This window comes from Rana temporaria, chromosome 3, assembly GCF_905171775.1.
Source record: "Rana temporaria chromosome 3, aRanTem1.1, whole genome shotgun sequence".
NCBI lineage: Eukaryota > Metazoa > Chordata > Amphibia > Anura > Ranidae > Rana > Rana temporaria.
Genome location: NC_053491.1, coordinates 470,170,201 through 470,188,521, shown reverse-complemented (window position 1 = coordinate 470,188,521; position 18,321 = coordinate 470,170,201). Strand labels below are relative to the sequence as shown.

The 18,321-nt window shown below is 46.6% G+C and overlaps 1 protein-coding gene across 1 annotated transcript; it reads right to left on the bottom strand.

The window, feature by feature from the left end:
- Positions 1 to 521: 521 nt before the first annotated feature.
- LOC120930638 (olfactory receptor 510-like) lies at positions 522 to 1,495 on the bottom strand. Its single transcript, XM_040341815.1, has one exon. It carries the CDS (start codon positions 1,461 to 1,463, stop codon positions 522 to 524), a length of 942 nt encoding a protein of 313 aa, XP_040197749.1. The 5' UTR covers positions 1,464 to 1,495.
- Positions 1,496 to 18,321: the final 16,826 nt, after the last annotated feature.

Genomic DNA, 18,321 nt, shown 5'->3' with positions numbered 1-18,321 from the left:
CGCGGCGTATCTCGAGATACGTCGGCGTAAGTGCTTTGTGAATCCGGGCCATTACATGCAAAGCAAGATAGTTCAAGCCATGATTTGTCATAATTGTGATGAATATGGCTTACAGCTCATGAAAACCCCAAATCCACAATCTCAGAAAATTAGAATATTGTAAAAAGGTGCAATATTCTGAGCTCAAAGTGTCCCACTCTGATCAGCTAATTAAGCCATTACACCTGCAAAGGGTTCCTGGTCTCTCAGTCTGGTTCAGTAGGAATCACAATCATGGGAAAGATTGCTGACCTGACAGTTGTGCTGAAAAGCATCATTGACACCCTCTATAAGGAGGGAAAGCCTGAAAAGGAAATTGCAAAAGAAGTTGGATGTTCCCAAAGTGCTGTATCAAAGCACATTAATAAAAAGTTATGTGGAAGGGAAAAGTTACGTCAGCGTAGCGCATATCAGATGCGCTACGCCACTCTAAAGATACGCAGCTGTACGTGAATCGCGGCCAAAAAGTTTATTCTCATAATTTAAAACTGTGTGTTTTTGAGTTTGATGACAAATTTGCACAAGGCGTTCTTGATCTCTTGGTTCCTGAGGCTGTAGATAATGGGATTCATCAGTGGTGTCACCACAGTGTACAGCAAAGACCTATATTTGTTCATGCTCGCTGTGCTGTCATCTCCTGGTACCATGTATACAGTGATCAAAGTTCCATAATATACACAGACAATGGCCAGATGGGAGCTACATGTGGAGAAGGCTTTTCTGCGACCATGAGCAGAAGATATCTTCAGGATGATGAAGAAAATGTACATGTAGGTTATGATTATGAAAGTGAAAGGGCAAAATATCATGAATATGGAAATTACAAAGTCTTGTAGCATCAAAGTGGATGTGTCTGAGGTGGACAGCTCCACGACTGGTCCAAAATCACAGAAAAAATTATCAATATAATTAATTCCACAAAACTTAAATTGAACCACCACCATTATTTCACTTGATATTAACAGGGTAACCAAGAACCAGGAGCCAAGAACCAACTGGAGGCAAAACTGAGGGTTCATAAGCGAAGCATAATGCAATGGTTTGCAAACAGCCAAGTATCGATCATAGGACATAACAGCGATCAGAAAACATTGCACAAATCCAAATATACCAAAGGCATACAACTGAGTAATGCATCCAACAAATGATAGTCGTCCTTCCTCAATGAATATAATATCCAGCATCATGGGGACAACACTGGTGGTCAGTAGGACATCTGCTGTGGCCAAGTGCTTGAGAAAGAAGAACATCGGGATTTTCAGATGATCAACACTTGTAACCAAAATGATAATCATCAGGTTTCCACCGAGTATGATAAGGTAGGTTACAAGAAACACAATAAATAACAGAGTTTTAAATTTGGCCAGGCCATGGAACCCAAGTAAACGAATCTGTGTGACCTGAGTCTGATTGACCTCACACATTTTTTGTACATATAAGATTAACTACAGCTACCAAAGATATATGTGCTTTTATCCTGTAAGATACAAATGGAGTATGAAATTGTAATGTACAAGGAATTCATGATGAAGAATGGTATATGTATATTTATTGTTTGCAGACATGTTAAAACAGGAATTAAAGGCTAGGTGGACTTCTAAAAACATGTTACATGTTACACTCATGAAAAGGGTGTAACATGTAATGCCACGTACACACGATCAGGCTTTTACCCGGCCAAATCACATCAGAATTCAGACGGAATTCCATCGGAGAAAAATAGAACATGTTCTATATCTAAACTCTGATGGAATTCATAGGAATTACCAATGAAAAAACTCAGATGGGGCTACACACAATCGAAATATTCGATGGAAAAAGTCAGTCTGACTTTTTCCATCGGAAATTCCGATCGTGTGTACGCGGCATAACATGTTGCTAAGAAGCCCTGCTTTTATCCCCTGAGTTAGGTTCTTCTCCCCTGAAGACAATTTTATACAATGAAGCGCATGTGGTTTATAGTGTAAATGAAAAAAAGAGTACTCAGTAAAAGTCCTGTAAGCTATATGAGCTTTGAGCGTGAGTTACAGTTTATTGTTCCGGGGCAGCCATGCAGGGGGAGCTGAAGCGACACTCCAGGTGCATATGATAAAAGAAACAACAAGAAGGAGCAGGCACCACTTGGTAAACTGTACAGCTTTTTACTTGATATTTGAAATAAAAGTACTCACATGTAGTTGTGTAATTCAGGCATATAAGTGTTGTCCTGCGATTTGTCTGGACCCAACCAATAGGTATGGCTGTCCCTTGGGTCTCTTTCACTGCGCTAGTATTGTGCTGTATTGAGGCTGCAATCTTGCTTGGTCCATCCGCTGTGTGGTGTGAATGGAGGCATACAGATGTGCGAGTAGAGACGCCGGAGCGCACGTTGGAGCGCACGCTTGTGGACGCTATGGTTGCGGTGGGGAGGATGACGTCATCGCCTGGGGACAGCAAATGTGCGACGCGTTTCCGTGCATGTGCATCGTACCGATGGGCGCGCCATTTATGTATGTATTGTATAGCCAAAAAAATCCGGCATTCCTTTTGTCCCTCTCCCTTCCCCATCTTTTTCCATCGGCAAAACAAATATTTCTTATAGTACTAATTCCTCTACATAGAGGACATTATGCTATTTGGCCACAAGATGGCAACCTAGGAGAGGCATATAAAAACGAGCTGTAGTGACCCCTACAGCCAGCTTGACAAAGGTGCGCGCTGTGTGTTCGTTTCCCCATCGTACCACAGCACATGCACGGAAACGCGTCGCACATTTGCTGTCCCCAGGCAATGACGTCATCCTCCCCACCGCAACCATAGCGTCCACAAGCGTGCGCTCCAACGTGCGCTCCGGCGTCTCTACTCGCACATCTGTATGCCTTCATTCACACCACACAGCGGATGGACCAAGCAAGATTGCAGCCTCAATACAGCACAATACTAGCGCAGTGAAAGAGACCCAAGGGACATCCATACCTATTGGTTGGGTCCAGACGAATCGCAGGACAACACTTATATGCGTGAATTACACAAATACATGTGAGTACTTTTATTTCAAATATCAAGTAAAAAGCTGTACAGTTTACCAAGTGGCGCCTGCTCCTTCTTGTTGTTTCTTTTATCTTCTCCCCTGAAGCCTCTGTCACATTTACAATTGGTGAGGTTCAAGCAGAGAGATCTGTGAATAAATAAACTACAAGTCCTGTCTGGCAAATGGAGTTATAGTTCTCTATGGACTATGAGAGTGCTGATCAACAAACTCAGTACATTGACACTTTCTCAACTCTTTAACATGAAAGCCATACAAAGGTATAGGCATAAAGCTGTAGGAAGTGTCTACATGAGCCTGACATTGCACTGTTTGCGGATTTGATACCTTGCAGGCGCCTGTGGAAAAAAAAGGCATATTTTTTTCTGTAATTTCTTTTTTCATAATGGTGATCTTTAAAACGATGAACATAACAGCCAATATCAATGCCCCATACACACGTTCCGAAAATCGTACAAAAAAATGCCGCTTTCGAAACGATCGTACGATAATCGGATCATTAGTACAGAGCTTTCGAGAGCCGATCAGGACAGTTCATCCGATTTTATTCTACCGGACATGGACGGAATTTTTTTTCGTACGATACCAGATCGTAAAATTTTTGTTTAACCACTTGATCACTTGAACCCCCTTAATAACCAGACCAATTTTCAGCTTTCGGTGCTCTCACAATTTGAATGACAATTACTCAGTCATACAAGACTGTACCCAAATGAAATTTTCGTCCTTTTTTTCACACAAATAGAGCTTTCTTTTGGTGGTATTTAATCACCGTTGTTTTTTTTTATTTTTTGCGCTATAAGAGAAAAAAGACTGAAAATTCTGTAAAAAAAATTAAGTTTTCTTTGTTTCTGTTATAAAATTTAGCAAATTTAGTATCTTTTCTTAATTCTTTTGCATAAATGTGAAAGATGAAGTTACGCCGAGTAAATAGATACCCAACATGTCACCCTTCAAAATTGCACACGCTCGTGGAATGGCGCCAAACTTCGCTACTTAAAAATCCCCATAGGCGACGTTGCAGGGTATTGTGGGGTATTGCAGAGTATTGTGTGGTATTGCGGAGTATTGTGGGGTATTGCAGAGTAGTGTGGGGTATTGCAGAGTAGTGTGGGGTATTGCAGAGTAGTGTGGGGTATTGCAGAGTAGTGTGGGGTATTGCAGAGTATTGTGGGGTATTGCAGAGTATTGTGGGGTATTGCAGAGTAGTGTGGGGTATTGCAGAGTATTGTGGGGTATTGCAGAGTAGTGTGGGGTATTGCATAGTAGTGTGGGGTATTGCACAGTATGGGGCAGGGATGGCTGAGCAGGGATGGATGTCTGGCTGGATCTGTGACTGCATGTGTCACAGATCCAGCCCACAGCACTCGTGCTGCATCTGCTCTCTCCCCCCCTCTCCTCTCACACTGTACCGTTCGATACAGAGAGGGGAGGGAGGAACCGGCGTCATCACATGACGCCAGTTTGTTTACAAGTGATCGCTCCGTCATTGGACGGAGCGATCACATGGTAAACCGCCGCTATCAGCGGCGATTTACCGTGATCCGTGATCACGGCCCAGAGGGATTCTGGGAGGACGTCCATGGACGTCCTCCCAGGGTTAAGCAACCGCTTTGCAGCCGTATTTCGACTGTAGGCGGTGATCAAGTGGTTAATCGGTACAGCTGTCGTTCGAAAATGCAATACAAATGCATTACAACACATGACATCACTTCCGATTTTTTATTCTGCCGTACGAGAATTTTCGTGACTTTAGTAAACTCATCAGATTCGACGTGAGATTAGCATACACAAAAAAAAACGGACAATCTTTTGTCTGATAATCGGATCGTGTGTATCGGGCATTAGAGTTTTCTGATAAATAAATTTTTCATATTTTACACTAACCAGTCAGGTTAAAGGGAGGTGTGTCCATCTGCATATGTCACTTATGTCACAAATCCAGATGTATTCCTCAATTTAGCAGAGTGGGCATTATACTTCTGGGCCATTTATACATTCACAACTACTTACTACTTACAGCACAGATCGGGACTGAAGCCCTGTACACACGGCTGTTTTCCCCCCTCGCAAAAAAAAAGATGGTTCTCCAGATGGGATTCCTGCCAAGCTTGACGGGATTCCTGCCACGCTTGCCTTGCATACAGTAGGTGTTTGTGATATTGTGCTTTTAGCACGACAGCGTCGCGCTGATTCTCGGCGACAGGGTGCCGAGATCTCGCCGGCATCTCACACTCACTGGAATAGTGACAGCACATCCCAGCAAGCGCGTCATAGAAGCGACGGGAGATCCGACTTGGATTCCCGCCAATTCTACACGTGTGCGGCGTTTGTTATGAATCCTGAGGGGGAAGTCCCCGCCGGATTTTAAATAAAAATCCGGCATGGGTCCCCCCCTCAGGAGCATACCGGACCCTTAGGTCTGTTATGGGTTGTAAGGAGAGCCCCCCTACGCCGAAAAAAACGGCGTAGGGGGTCCCCCTACAATCCATACCAGACCCGTATCCAAAGCACGCTACCCGGCCAGCCAGGAAGGGAGTGGGGACGAGCGAGCGCCCCCCCCCCCTCCTGAGCCGTACCAGGCTGCATGCCCTCAACATGGGGGGGTTGGGTGCTCTGGGGCAGGGGGGCGCACTGCGGCCCCCCCACCTCAGAGCACCCTGTCCCCATGTTGATGAGGACAGGGCCCCTTCCCGACAACCCTGGCCGTTGGTTGTCGGGGTATGCGGGCGGGAGGCTTATCGGAATCTGGGAGCCCCCTTTAATAAGGGGGCCCCCAGATACCGGCCCCCCCACCCTAAGTGAATGAGTATGGGGTACATCGTACCCCTACCCATTCACCTGCAAGAAAAGTGGTAAAAACACAAATAAACCACACAGTGTATTAAAATATTTTATTTTTCTGCTCCGGAGGCCGCCCCCTGTCTTCTTTATTAGCTCTTTTACCAGGGGGGGCTTCTTCTTTGACGTCTTCGGGTGGGTGGGGGCCGCCGTCTGGTTCTCTTCCACCGCCGGGGGGGATGGCTTTTAAAAAAGCCCCCACCCCCCCGGCGGGTTTCCTCCGGCGTCTTCGGCGGGGCTCTTCTTCTTCCGCTATCCCGACGGGTCTTCTCAACTCTCCGGGGTTCTCCTTCTGTCTTCGCCGCTCTCCGTTGTTGACTCGTCGCACCCCGGTTCTTCGTCTCGCAGTCCGGTCCCTTCTTCCGTGCTGTACGTCTTCTTCTGTGCTGTGAGTTCTTCTTCCGCGCTGTGACGTCATGTTCTTCACTTCTCTTCTTCTCCCCATGTTGACTCGCCGGTCCTCCTCGCTGAAATGACGGATGCGCGCCTTGCATCGGACCTATATAGGCCTCACAATCCCATCATGCTCTGGTACCTACCCATGTGATACCTACCCACCCACTAAGAATTGTTTGCTCCAGCGAGACCAGTTCTGTCACATGCCTCTGCTGCGGGAGATCCAGGAGAATAATCCTAATGAGCAGAGGCTAGTCGCCATGTTACGCTACCTGGCGACAGGGAGAAGCCTGCAGGACCTCAAGTTCATGACAGACATCTCCCCCAGGCTCTGGGGATCATTATACCGGAGACCTGTTCTGCCATAATCCAAGTTCTGCAGGACTATATTAAAGCGGTAGTTCACCCCCCCCCGACACATTTTACCATCGAGACAGGCATTGTAGCGCGAGCTACAGTATGCCTGTCCCGATTTTTTTAACCCCGTACTCACCTTATAGTCGTCCATCGTAGATTCCGGCTCCCGCGGGGAATGGGCGTGCCTATGGAGAGGGAGGATGATTGACGGCCGGCCCTGGCACGTCACTCTCCCCGAAGACAGCCGGAGTAGGTCTCGGCTCTTCACGGCGCCTGCGCACAGGCTATGCGCACGCGTCGTGAAGACCAAGCCTATTTCGGCTATTTCCGGAGAAGCGTGACGCGCCAGAGCCGGCCGTCAATCATCCTCCGTCTCCATAGGCACGCCCATTCCCCGGAATCTTCGATGGACGACTACAAGGTGAGTACGGCGGTAAAAAATTCGGGACAGGCATACTGTAGCTCGCGCTACAATGCCTGATTTTAAGGTAAAATAAAAAAAAAAAAAATTTTTCCCGTCGATAGGGTGAACCCCCGCTTTAAGGTAAGTTTTCTCCTTTAACATCACATTCTATGTATTTAATGTTTGCTAATGTATTGTATTTCTTTCATCATTCCCTAATTACCATGATTGTAATATGCTGTGAATGTCCCCTTTGTCCCCATGCATGCTGTAAGCTTTTAATGCCTCCTTTTTTGTACTCCATGAATATTTCCCTTCACTAACCTCTCCAGCATTCTAACCTGGGCCCAAACACACCTAGCCTAGTCACTTACCAATGTATTTTGTCATCTCCATTGTAGTGCTTTACCCCCCCCCCCCTAAAATGTCTACAAATGTATAATTTTACATGAAATTCTGAGTAGTAGATTTTTTTGGGGGGTCACATAGTCATCTAGCCCCCCCCCCCTAAATGATGTTGGCCAACCACGTTTTTGTATAATCTACTTGCAATGTTATGTGCAAAAGCTTCCTTCCATGCCACAGGAATGGCAGACTGTGGCATCCCAGTTTGCCCAGCGGTGGGACTTTCCCAAATGCGGAGGGGTAATAGACGGGAAGCATGTTCGCATCGTGCCACCCCCACGTTCAGGGTATTATTACTTCAATTATAAGGGGTTTCATAGCTCGAGGTGGCCTGCCGGTTGGCAAGGCGGTCGTTTTGCGGCGAACTTTGGTCCTTCGCAGTCCACCAAACCGTTCGGACATCTGGCGATGTTCGCCGCAGTCCGCAATGTTACATGGGTAAGAACTTTGACCGATGACACATCCATCAGGTGGTGCAGGACAGCCAATTGAGACATTTTAGCACATGGACATAACCCCTACCTTATAAATAGACCTGATCTGGCATCCATCCTACATTCTGCTGTTTGTCAGTATAGGGAAAGGGTGCTGTGTTTGGAGCAGGGACAGGCTGTATTATTTCAAAAAGCTATCTAAAAGGTCCAGGCCCCCCCACCCATGAAATTTAGCTCTCCACCCCAACATCTCAAAAAACAAACACACAAAAAAAAAGGAAGTTGACAGGCTGCAGAGACAAAACTGCGCCCCCCTGAATATTGCGCCCGGGGAAGCCGTACCGGCGCCCCCCCCCCACGCTACGCCACTGCATGCAGCATTTTAAAATTTCAGTGGCCTTGAAATCCACCCTGATTTTGCACCATGCGACTTACCTGCAGTTCCTGCACTGGCAAGCTTGCTGCGTTTTTAGGTATGTGGGCCATGCATTTAAAAACACAGTGTGTTTGCATGACACAGTTAACGCAAATGCACTGTGTTTTTAAATGCATGGCCCACATACCTAAAAATGCAGCAAGCTTGCCAGTGAAGGAACTGCAGGTAAGTCGCATGGTGAAAAAGCAGGATGGATTTCAAGGCCACTGAAATTTTAAAATGCTGCATGCACCTTTTTTTCTGTGGGAAACGCAGGCATAGCAGCCCATTCAAATGAATAGGATGCTGTGCCTTTGAAAATGTGGCCCCCAACCTGCATACATGTAAATCAGGCCTAATGTAGGCCCATCAAGCAGTGTCTGGTCTGGTGGTAGCCCAGGCCATGCAAATAAATCCTTCTGGACACAGCCACAGCCTGGACTGGTCAGGATTTACTAACTAACAGTCTGGATTAACTACCTGCACAGTCCGACTCCTACCTCCCCGAGGCCTCCCGCCACGTAGCGCACACACACCATTCACAGCAAGGGGCGGGGTCAGAGCATCAGTGGAGCTCAAGGCCCCGCCCACTCCTCTCTCCTTGCTAGAGAAAATATTAAGCAGCAGAGACTGCACAGTGCGCCGATGCCAGGCCCGGCCGGGTGCCGTCTTCTGTGTGCAGAAAGTGCAGTCAGGCGACGGGCGGACCGCGGCTTAAGGGGCAGCTCTGCTTAAATTGGGCCCCTAAAGATTGACAGGGCCCTGGGTAAAGACCCTTTTGCCCTGCAGTAAAGACGGCTATGAAAAGGTCCACAAAAGTCCTTTTAAGGACTGGTATAGGTGTGCTACTTGCTCTAGTATATAGGTGTCTAATACATTCATATACTTTTTGTCAGTTTAGAAAGAGGTTGGCGTTTCCATCAGGGACAGAGTTTAGCGACACAAATCGCTACCTAAAAGGTCCACAAAAGTCCTATTAAGCACTGTTATAGGTGTGCTACTTGCTGTGCACTGCAGTGTAATATACACTTATAATATACTTTCGAATATAGAAAGCATATTATAGCGGATTTGTATTGTGCAGCATTGTGACTGGCGGTGTATTTGGTTACTGCTGGATTTTTGCCTCTTTCGCTGCGTTACCTCTGCTACACACATTAAAAACAAATCCTGAAAAAAAAGTTTCATAACTGGTGAAATAAACCAGTGGCCCCCAAAATTACAGATTTTGTTATATACCTTCTTCCACATATACTGCGCTTCTCTAGCCACTTAAGCCCCGGACCTTTAGGCAGCTAAATGCCCAGGCCAGGTTTTGCGATTCGGCACTGCGTCGCTTTAACAGACAATTGCGCGGTCGTGCGACGTGTCTCCCAAACAAAATTGGCGTCCTTTTTCCCCCACAAATAGAGCTTTCTTTTGGTGGTATTTGATCACCTCTGCGGTTTTTATTTTTTGCGCTATAAACAAAAATAGAGCGACAATTTTGAAAAAAATGCAATATTTTTTACTTTTTGCTGTAATAAATATCCCCCAAAAACATATATATTTTTTTTCCCTCAGTTTAGGCCGATACGTATTCTTCTACCTATTTTTGGTAAAAAAAAAAAATCGCAATAAACGTTTATCGATTGGTTTGCGCCAAATTTATAGCGTTTACAAAATAGGGGATATTTTTATTGCATTTTTATTAATTTTTTTTACTACTAATGGCGGCGATTAGTGTTTTTTTTTCGTGACTGCGACATTATGGCGGACACTTCGGACAATTTTGACACATTTTTGGGACCATTGTCATTTTCACAGCAAAAAATGCATTTAAATTGCATTCTTTTTTTTTGTGAAAATAACAGTTGCAGTTTGGGAGTTAACCACAGGGGGCGCTGAACGTGTTAGGCTTCACCTAGTGTGTGTTTACAACAGTAGGGGGGTGTGGCTGTAGGACTGACGTCATCGATTGTGTCTCCCCTATAAAGGGGATGACACGATCGATGCGCCGCCACAGTGAAGCACGGGGAAGCCGTGTTTACATACGGCTCTCCCCGTTCTTCAGCTCCGGGGAGCGATCGCGACGGAGCGGCTATAAACGAATAGCTGCGCCGTCGTCCCAGATCGCTCCCCGAGGTAAGCCGCCCGCCGCACGCAGCGGGGGGGGGGGTTCCCGATCTAACCCCCCACCCGCTAGAAGGAAAGGACGTATATATACGCCCATCTGCCTGTCCGTGCCATTTTGCGGACGTAAATAGTCGTGCGGCGGGCATTAAGTGGCTAGAGACTTTTGTCACAGGGTCATTTAAAAAATTACAGGCAGAGGAAGAAGCAGGCCTTTCCGCAGGGGTGGTAGGGGTAGGGCAGGAGCCAAAGTGGGAAGTGGCACAATGTTCGTCCAAATACGTCAAAGGACGCACCAGACGCACAGGAATTATTTTCCGATCCATCAGAAGACATTTCGGATGCGCAGCCATTCTTGGCATTGGATCAGGGAGAGGAGGAAGCAACAGCCGTCTCTCAGCAGTCTGACGACAGTACTCAGATCAGCCCAAGGAGGTTGGTGTCGCTGTTGCTGCCTACTCCGAGATCTCTACTCTTAGTGATGGGGAAGGTGAAGTCGATGATGACGTGTCTACAGACAGGGGAGGAGGGGAGTTCAGAGGGAGAGATGGACCAACAGATAGGGAGGAGAAGCAGGCCAAAATTACATTGCACAGGAGGGACAAACCAGACTCCTAATGTATCAGGAGCGAGCCATCAACCATGTACGGTCACATCTGGCGCTCCCAGGACGCCGGCCCATGGTTCCGCAGTGTGGGCTTTTTTTAACGTGTCCACTGCAGACAATAGTGTTGCCATCTGTAGCCTTTGCAGTCAACGCATATGTCGCTGTAAGCCCAACACTCACCTAGGGACGACCGCCTTCAGAAGGCACCTGGCCTCCCATCACCGAGCCCAGTGGGAGCAACGCCATCAGAACCCACGAAGCCACACTCCAGGCTCTCACCATCCAGCCTCTTCTCCTTCTCCTTCCCCTCTATGCTCACAATTGTCCTCCACTCCACCTTCCATCATGCCTTACTCACGGTTTTCTGCAAAAAGGCAGGCTTCCGTGGCCCAAATGTTCCATCGTAAAAAAAAGGTGACGCCGGATAACCCTCTTGCCCAATGGTTGACCGCTGGCTTATCAGGACTGATAGCCCGCCAACTACTGCCATATAATTTTTTTGGCCATTGGAACACCACAATGGAAGGTCCCAGGAAGGAAATTTTTCACAGAAGGGCATCCCAGAGCTATATGGCCATGTTCAGCGTCAAGTGAATGTATCTCTGGCACACAGTGTCGGTGCCAATATACATCTGACCACAGACACGTGGTCTAGCAAACACGGGCAGGGAAGGTATATAACTTTCACTGCCCACTGGGTGAACCTTCTGACAGTCGTCAAGCATGTAACCCGTCGCACCCATGTAGATTTGGTTTTACCGCCACGGATTACATGCAGGCCTGCCTCTTCTTCTCCTCCTCCTCCTACTCCATCCTTCCTCTCCTCCTCGGCTGACTCCTCATTTTCCGATGCTACTGTCTCTTCCGCTGCGCCGCTCAAGATCCCCAGAACCTATTCGACAGGTGAGACGTTGCCATGCTGACTCTGTTGTGCCTGAAAGACAAGAGCCACACTGGTCCTGCACTCCTTTCAGCTTTGCGTCCACAGGCAGATCAGTGGCGAACACCGCTCAATTTGATAGTTGGTAAAGTGGTGTGCGACAATGGTGCCAATCTGCTAAGTGCGCTGAAACAGGGATAAATCACACGTGCCATGCATGGCACACGTCCTGAACTTGGTCATGCAGCGATTCATTGCCAACTACCCTGGGCTCCAGGATGTCTTGCGGCCTCACACGCCCATGGCTCGCCTTGCTGACATTCAGTGGCGACACAACCTGCCCGTCAGACGTCTTATTTGTGACTGCCCGACGTGATGGAACTCAACATTGTATATGCTTGATAGGCTGCTCCAGCAGAAACGTGCAGTGAACGACTACCTGTACGAACTCTGTGGCAGGACAGGTTCTGGGGAGCTTGGTTTTTTTGCACCGCGCCAGTGGCTGGTCATGTGCGACTCATGCAGACTTCTGCGGTCATTTGATTAGATCACCAAACTGGTCAGTTGCGGCCAGGGCGCCATCAGTGACATCGTACCTTATACCTTCTTTCTGGAGCGTGCATTGCCTTGTGTCATTGATCAAGCCGTCGAGAAGCAGGAGCAGAAAAATTAGGAAGTCGCAATGCTGGATGAATTCCCAGGGGGGGCTACTCCACCTGAGTCAAGTCAACAACGGGAATCTGAAGAGGAGTCAGAGGAGGATGGTGCCAGGGCGGAGGAGGAGGAGGAAGAAGAGCATGCTTTAAACCTTTCTGGGATCCCTGGTGTTGTCCGTGTATGGGGGGAGGAGAACGAGGACGACATTATCCTGGATGATGAGCAGGAGCCAGGCCAGTACAGCGCTTCCAGTTTAGTGCAAATGGGGGCCTTCATGCTCCGGTGTTTTAAGATGGACCCCCCGTATAAAAAGCATAAAGGGCAAGGACCAGTACTGGGTGGCAACATACTTAGACCCCCGGTATAAACAAAACATGGCGGAAATGTTACCACCATCACAGAGGGCTTTCAGAATGCAGCACTTCCAGGCCTTGCTTTCCAGAAATGCTGCATTCTGCTTTTGCGTCCGCTGGCAGAGGAATTTCCACTCACAGAGAAACAGTTTTGGGTACCAATCCATCAGCGCATGCAAGAAGAGGGCAGTTTGAAGATGTCTTAGTCACTAATGATATGAGATCATTCTTTCAGCCAACCCATCGACAGCTGTCCTCCGGATCCAGCATCAAGGAACGCCTAGACCGACAGGTGTCCGAATACATCGGGTTAACGGCCGATGTGGACGCACTGAGAAGTGATGAACCCCTGGACTACTGGGTGGGCAGGCTTGACCTCTGGCCAGAGCTTGCACAATTTGCAATGGGACTGTTGGCTTGCCCCTCATCCAGTGTCCTGTCCAAAAGGACGTTCAGCGCAGCAGGGGGGGGTCGTGACCGATAAGCGCACTTGCCTAGCTCACAATAGTGTTGACTACCTCACATTTATAAAAATGAATGAAGCATGGATCTCGGAGGAATTCAAAACATGCAACCAGTAGACCATGTTTCATTAAAATTCTGGTGAACGCCTGTGGGCTAATTTTTTGGACTTGTACTGGCCGACACTTTATTATGTATCCGGTGAATGCCTAATGTACTACCAGCTACAGAATACAAAGTTGTTTGCTGTCCAGTGAACGCCTTTGGCCATGGGCTAATTTTTGGGGCCTGTAATGGCCGACACTTACTTCTGTATCCATTGAATGCCTAATGTACCACCAGCCACAGAATACAAAGTTGTTTGCTGTCCGGTGAATGCCTGTGGCCGTGGGCTAATTTTTGGGGCCTGTAATGGCCAAACCCTTTCTTCTGTATCCGTTGAATGCCTAATGTACCACCAGTCACAGAATACAAAGTTGTTTACTGTCCGGTGAACGCCTGTGGCCGTGGGCTAATTTTTGGGGCCTGTAATGGCCGACACTTACTTCTGTATCCGTTGAATGCCTAATGTACCACCAGCCACAGAATACAAGGTTGTTTGCTGTCAGGTGAACGCCTGTGGGCTAATTTTTGGGGCTTGTAATGGCCGGCACTTACTTATGTATCCGGTTTTTCACTTAATACTTCTGGTAGGTCAGTTTCCATGTTGTGGGACTATTTGTGCACAGCTAGTAAGTATTTTGTGGCTGCAAATATGACCTGAAGGTTTTTAATATTCGCTTGCCATTAAAGTCAATGGGGCCTACCGCGAACTTGCGGTTCGCGGACATTTGTGATCGTTCGCGGTTAGCGTTCACGAACCGTCCCGTCGGATGTTCGTCCATCCCTATTCATAGCATTGTGTTGATGGCGGTGGTGTCAGCACAGTATGAATTTCTCTATGTGGATGTGGGGAAGAATGGCCGGATGTCGGATGGGGGAGCCTTCGTCCAGATGGAGTTTGCTCTACGTCTCCAGAGTGATGACCTTGCATTTCCGCCTGTTTCTCACTTCCATCCACATGGCGGAGTATAAACTCAACTACATTGTTTTTTGCTGCTGCATCCTGCACAATTATTTGCGTAAACTTTTTCCAAATTATATGGTCACAATTGGGCCTGAGGCCGGACTTTCAGCTAGCAATACAATGCCGGGCCTAGAATCTTGCCGTCCTGGCTTGCCCCCCCCCAAAGTGCCCGTGAACTTCGGCAGCAATATGTTGAATATTTCACGGGTAGGGGGGCCATTACTATGCCAGCGAATGTCTAATCAATTAAAAAATATATAATAATAACAAATCTGCTTAAATTTTCTTTTTGATGTATTGCTTGTGTTTCTTTGAGCTGTCTCCTAGTTTCTCCTAGTGCACTTGTAGTGCCAAGTGGATTTTCCTTACAAAAAGGTTAGAGTGGATTTGATAAAGAAGCCACACTTTGTTGTTGTTCAAAATGTTTACTCTGTGCACATTCACATGGTCTTGATGAACATTTTAGGGGTATAAAAGATAAACATATATTTTTTTTGTTGCCATAAACAGGCATGTTTCTTTTATCTGAAAATACACAACTCTCATTTTAACGTACAACAAACTACAACATTGAAAACCCTCTAGGCAATATCAGACATTATAGTATGTTAAAAATGTGTCCTTCATACGATGAGGTGTTGTCATTCCTGGACAAGCCAAATTTTGAAGAAGCACACAATTTTTTGGGGTTAGAAAAATGGGTATTTCCCTCCTGATCCCATGCCTATTGTCAACATGTGCTATCTGCCATTATGGGGGATTAATGGACGTGTTTTGGGGGTGCAACCCCTTCTTCCTTTCACCTACTTTGGTTGTGAGGAAGGGGTTGCACCCACAAAACACGTACATGGATATTCCATGATGGCAGATAGCACATGTTGACACACTGTGGGCATCTTCAAAATTTGGCTTGTTGGAGAAGAGTGCAAATATATAAAAAGGGGGGGTTTGTATTTCATTCTATTCGCCCCAAAACATCAATGATGTCCTAAAATGTTTTCTCCATAACATTCATCTTATTCTTCATGTCGAGTTCACTACTACACGCCATTACTTGCTAATAATTCTTTGTGCACTAGCACTTGAGAAACAAGGACTTTCTTCCTCTAAAAATTAAAAAAATGTATTATAAATCTGCAGGCCTACATCTCTTACCTGAACCTGTGGTGACAGACACTGACCTGTTGTGGTGACAAGTTCCACCACGTCATCCACCTCTCTTTCCTCCACTTTTCCTTCCTCCACATCCTGGGTTTGGGATTCTTGCTGAGGTGTGGGGTTCCTGTTCTCCTTGGAGTGGTGTCCTCCCAGTCTTCTCTCCCCTATGAGAATGAAACAAAAGGTATACTTAGCACACAGATATTTGAGCGCAAAAATAGGAATATGATACATTGCTTGGAAGTGGGATACAATTGTGTGTTTGAGCAGAGTTAAAAGTTGAAGACATTATTTTTCATTTCCCAAATCTTGACTACTCACCTGTTTTGGACAAGTATCCACTGGAGCACCTGTGTGGGACACCCTAAAAAGGTTGTTCTGGTGGCCCACACTAGTGCTCCAGAGTGCAGATGTGTAAACAGCTGCTGAGTGTCCTCTCCTTTACACTGATTTAAGTTTGCATTTCATTCTAGTTACAAACACATCATCTAGACAACAATGTAATAGCATTTTTGGAATACAAACAGGCTTGTCCAAATTATTTTAACCCTGTATCTTCCAAAAACATTGTATGTAGTGAACGGTGTGTCTCTATAGACTGATTACTGTGCCCACTAACCTTTGAAAGTTGACATTTTCAAAGGTCCAATAGTAAAAAAAAAACACATGGAGCAACATGCAAGTTCTGATAATAAAATAATATTGACTCATGAGAAATACTTACTTTTTTCAAGCATTCCCTTGATACTCCTTAACTGCTCCGGTTCCCTTCGTTTCAGGCCAGGCCTCCTCTTTCTAAGCTGCTCTTTGGATCTGCATACCCCAAAATGTTTCTGCAGACTTTTTACAACTTTCCTCATTATTTTGGCCTTCCTTAGATTAGGGAGGGTATACGGCCCATGCTTGCCATCATAATCCGACTTTTTCAATATGTCCACTATCTCTGCCATCTCCGCGAAGGACATATTAGATGCCTTGTATCTTCTCCTTGATCGTGACTTTTCACGCTCTGGGCTTGTCTCGTTGTTAGATGAATTAGCAGACACCTGCTGAGACTCCGCCATGTCGTCTGCACTCCGAAAGAGAAGGGGCGGGGAATATTCGAGAAAGAACGTCATGGGAGGGCGACGTGTGCAGAGTTCCACGCATGCGTAGTGTATATAAAGCTAACACGCATATGTCTTAACTATGTTCGGAGATAGGAGTACAAGCGACGAACGTGAGACCGAAGGTATGATTTTAACTTGGGACATCGGTGGCCTATACTGCCTAGAGATTGAGGCCTATATGAGGATAAAGATTACTAGAGTTTAGACTGACATTAGTATTTTTGTCTTGCAGAAGGAATGAATCCATTCAAAGATAAAGACTTTATGATTAAGTTTGTAGATAGGTACAGGGAGATGCCCGCTCTGTGGGAGACAAAGAACCCAATTCATAAGAAAAAAGGGGCAAGGACGGCAGCGCTGGAGATCCTGCTCCAATTTGTTTATACACAGATGCCCCGAGCAACCCTCCTTCAGCTGCATACTAAAGTTGGGACCTTGAGAGGCACATACAGGAGAGAGCACCTGAAGGTCCAGAATTCACAGAGGTCAGGAGCAATAGCAGCGAATGTACAGTATATGTCCCGAGTTTGTGGTACTACAACAGATTGACCTTTCTAAACGACCACCTTGAATTAAGGCTATTGTTTTCTAGTCTTCCCTCCAGCCTTTCCTGCAGCCAAGCTGAGCCTTCTATGGAGCAAGAAGAGCATGACATCCTGGAAGAACCGGATGTGGACTTCTGGAGCCCAGTATAGTATATTTCAAAAGATTTATTGTGATAATAATATTGAAAAAAAAATAATGTTTGATCAAAAAGTGTTTGACATATCAATAGACAGTAGTGACCTAAAAAGATTGGGACAAGAAGGAAAAATTATGGGGTCAGAATGATAGTCTTTTCTATTTATTAACATTCAATTTGCAACAGTCATGAGCTGAAAATTGTGTGTGATTGATGAACCAAAAACTAAAACTATGTCCCTTTTTTTATACACAGGGAGAGCCCAGCCAGGATTTGGGAAGGGAAATTGTCAGGCAGGAGGAGGCAGGGCCCAGTGGCAGACAGGAGGTGGCCGGGCCAAGTGGCGGAACAAGAACAACATGTCAGGTGCCTCCCATCTGCCTTACAACAAGAAGGGCCAGGAGGGATAGGAGCATTAGTGAGGCAGCAATGGCCCTGATAAGAGACGCACATGCCACCCTTCAAGAGCCAATCACCACTGAAGATGGCTATGCCGCCCTAGTTGGTGCCAAAATGAAGCAGATGGCGATGGGCCAATGCCTCCTATGTGAGCCCCTGCTTCTAACCTTACTCCAAATACTGCAATTTGTGAGGTCGCCCATCCTCCTCCACCTCCTTCTCCACCACCTCCTCCTCCTCCACCACTTTCTCCTTCTCCTCCTCCTGACACAAGTACACCTCCAGAGGCACAGGCTTCAACAAAGCGTACAAGGAAGGCTGCAGAGAAGGTTGCAGGGAAGGCCAAGAAGTCTAGAAAGTGATGGCCTTGCTTCAATGTGGTCTGACAGAAGACAGGCTGTTGCAGTACCACAGAATTGGGACATATATATCATCTGCTGCTGTTCTTGACCTCTGGGTGTCCAGGACCAGACTGTGCTCCCAACTGTATGTGCTTCTCAAGATCCCAATTTTCTGGT

Bases quoted from the DNA above. Each gene is read 5' to 3' on its own strand.
- LOC120930638 (XM_040341815.1), bottom strand. From the start codon at position 1,463: ATGTGTGAGGTCAATCAGACTCAGGTCACACAGATTCGTTTACTTGGG.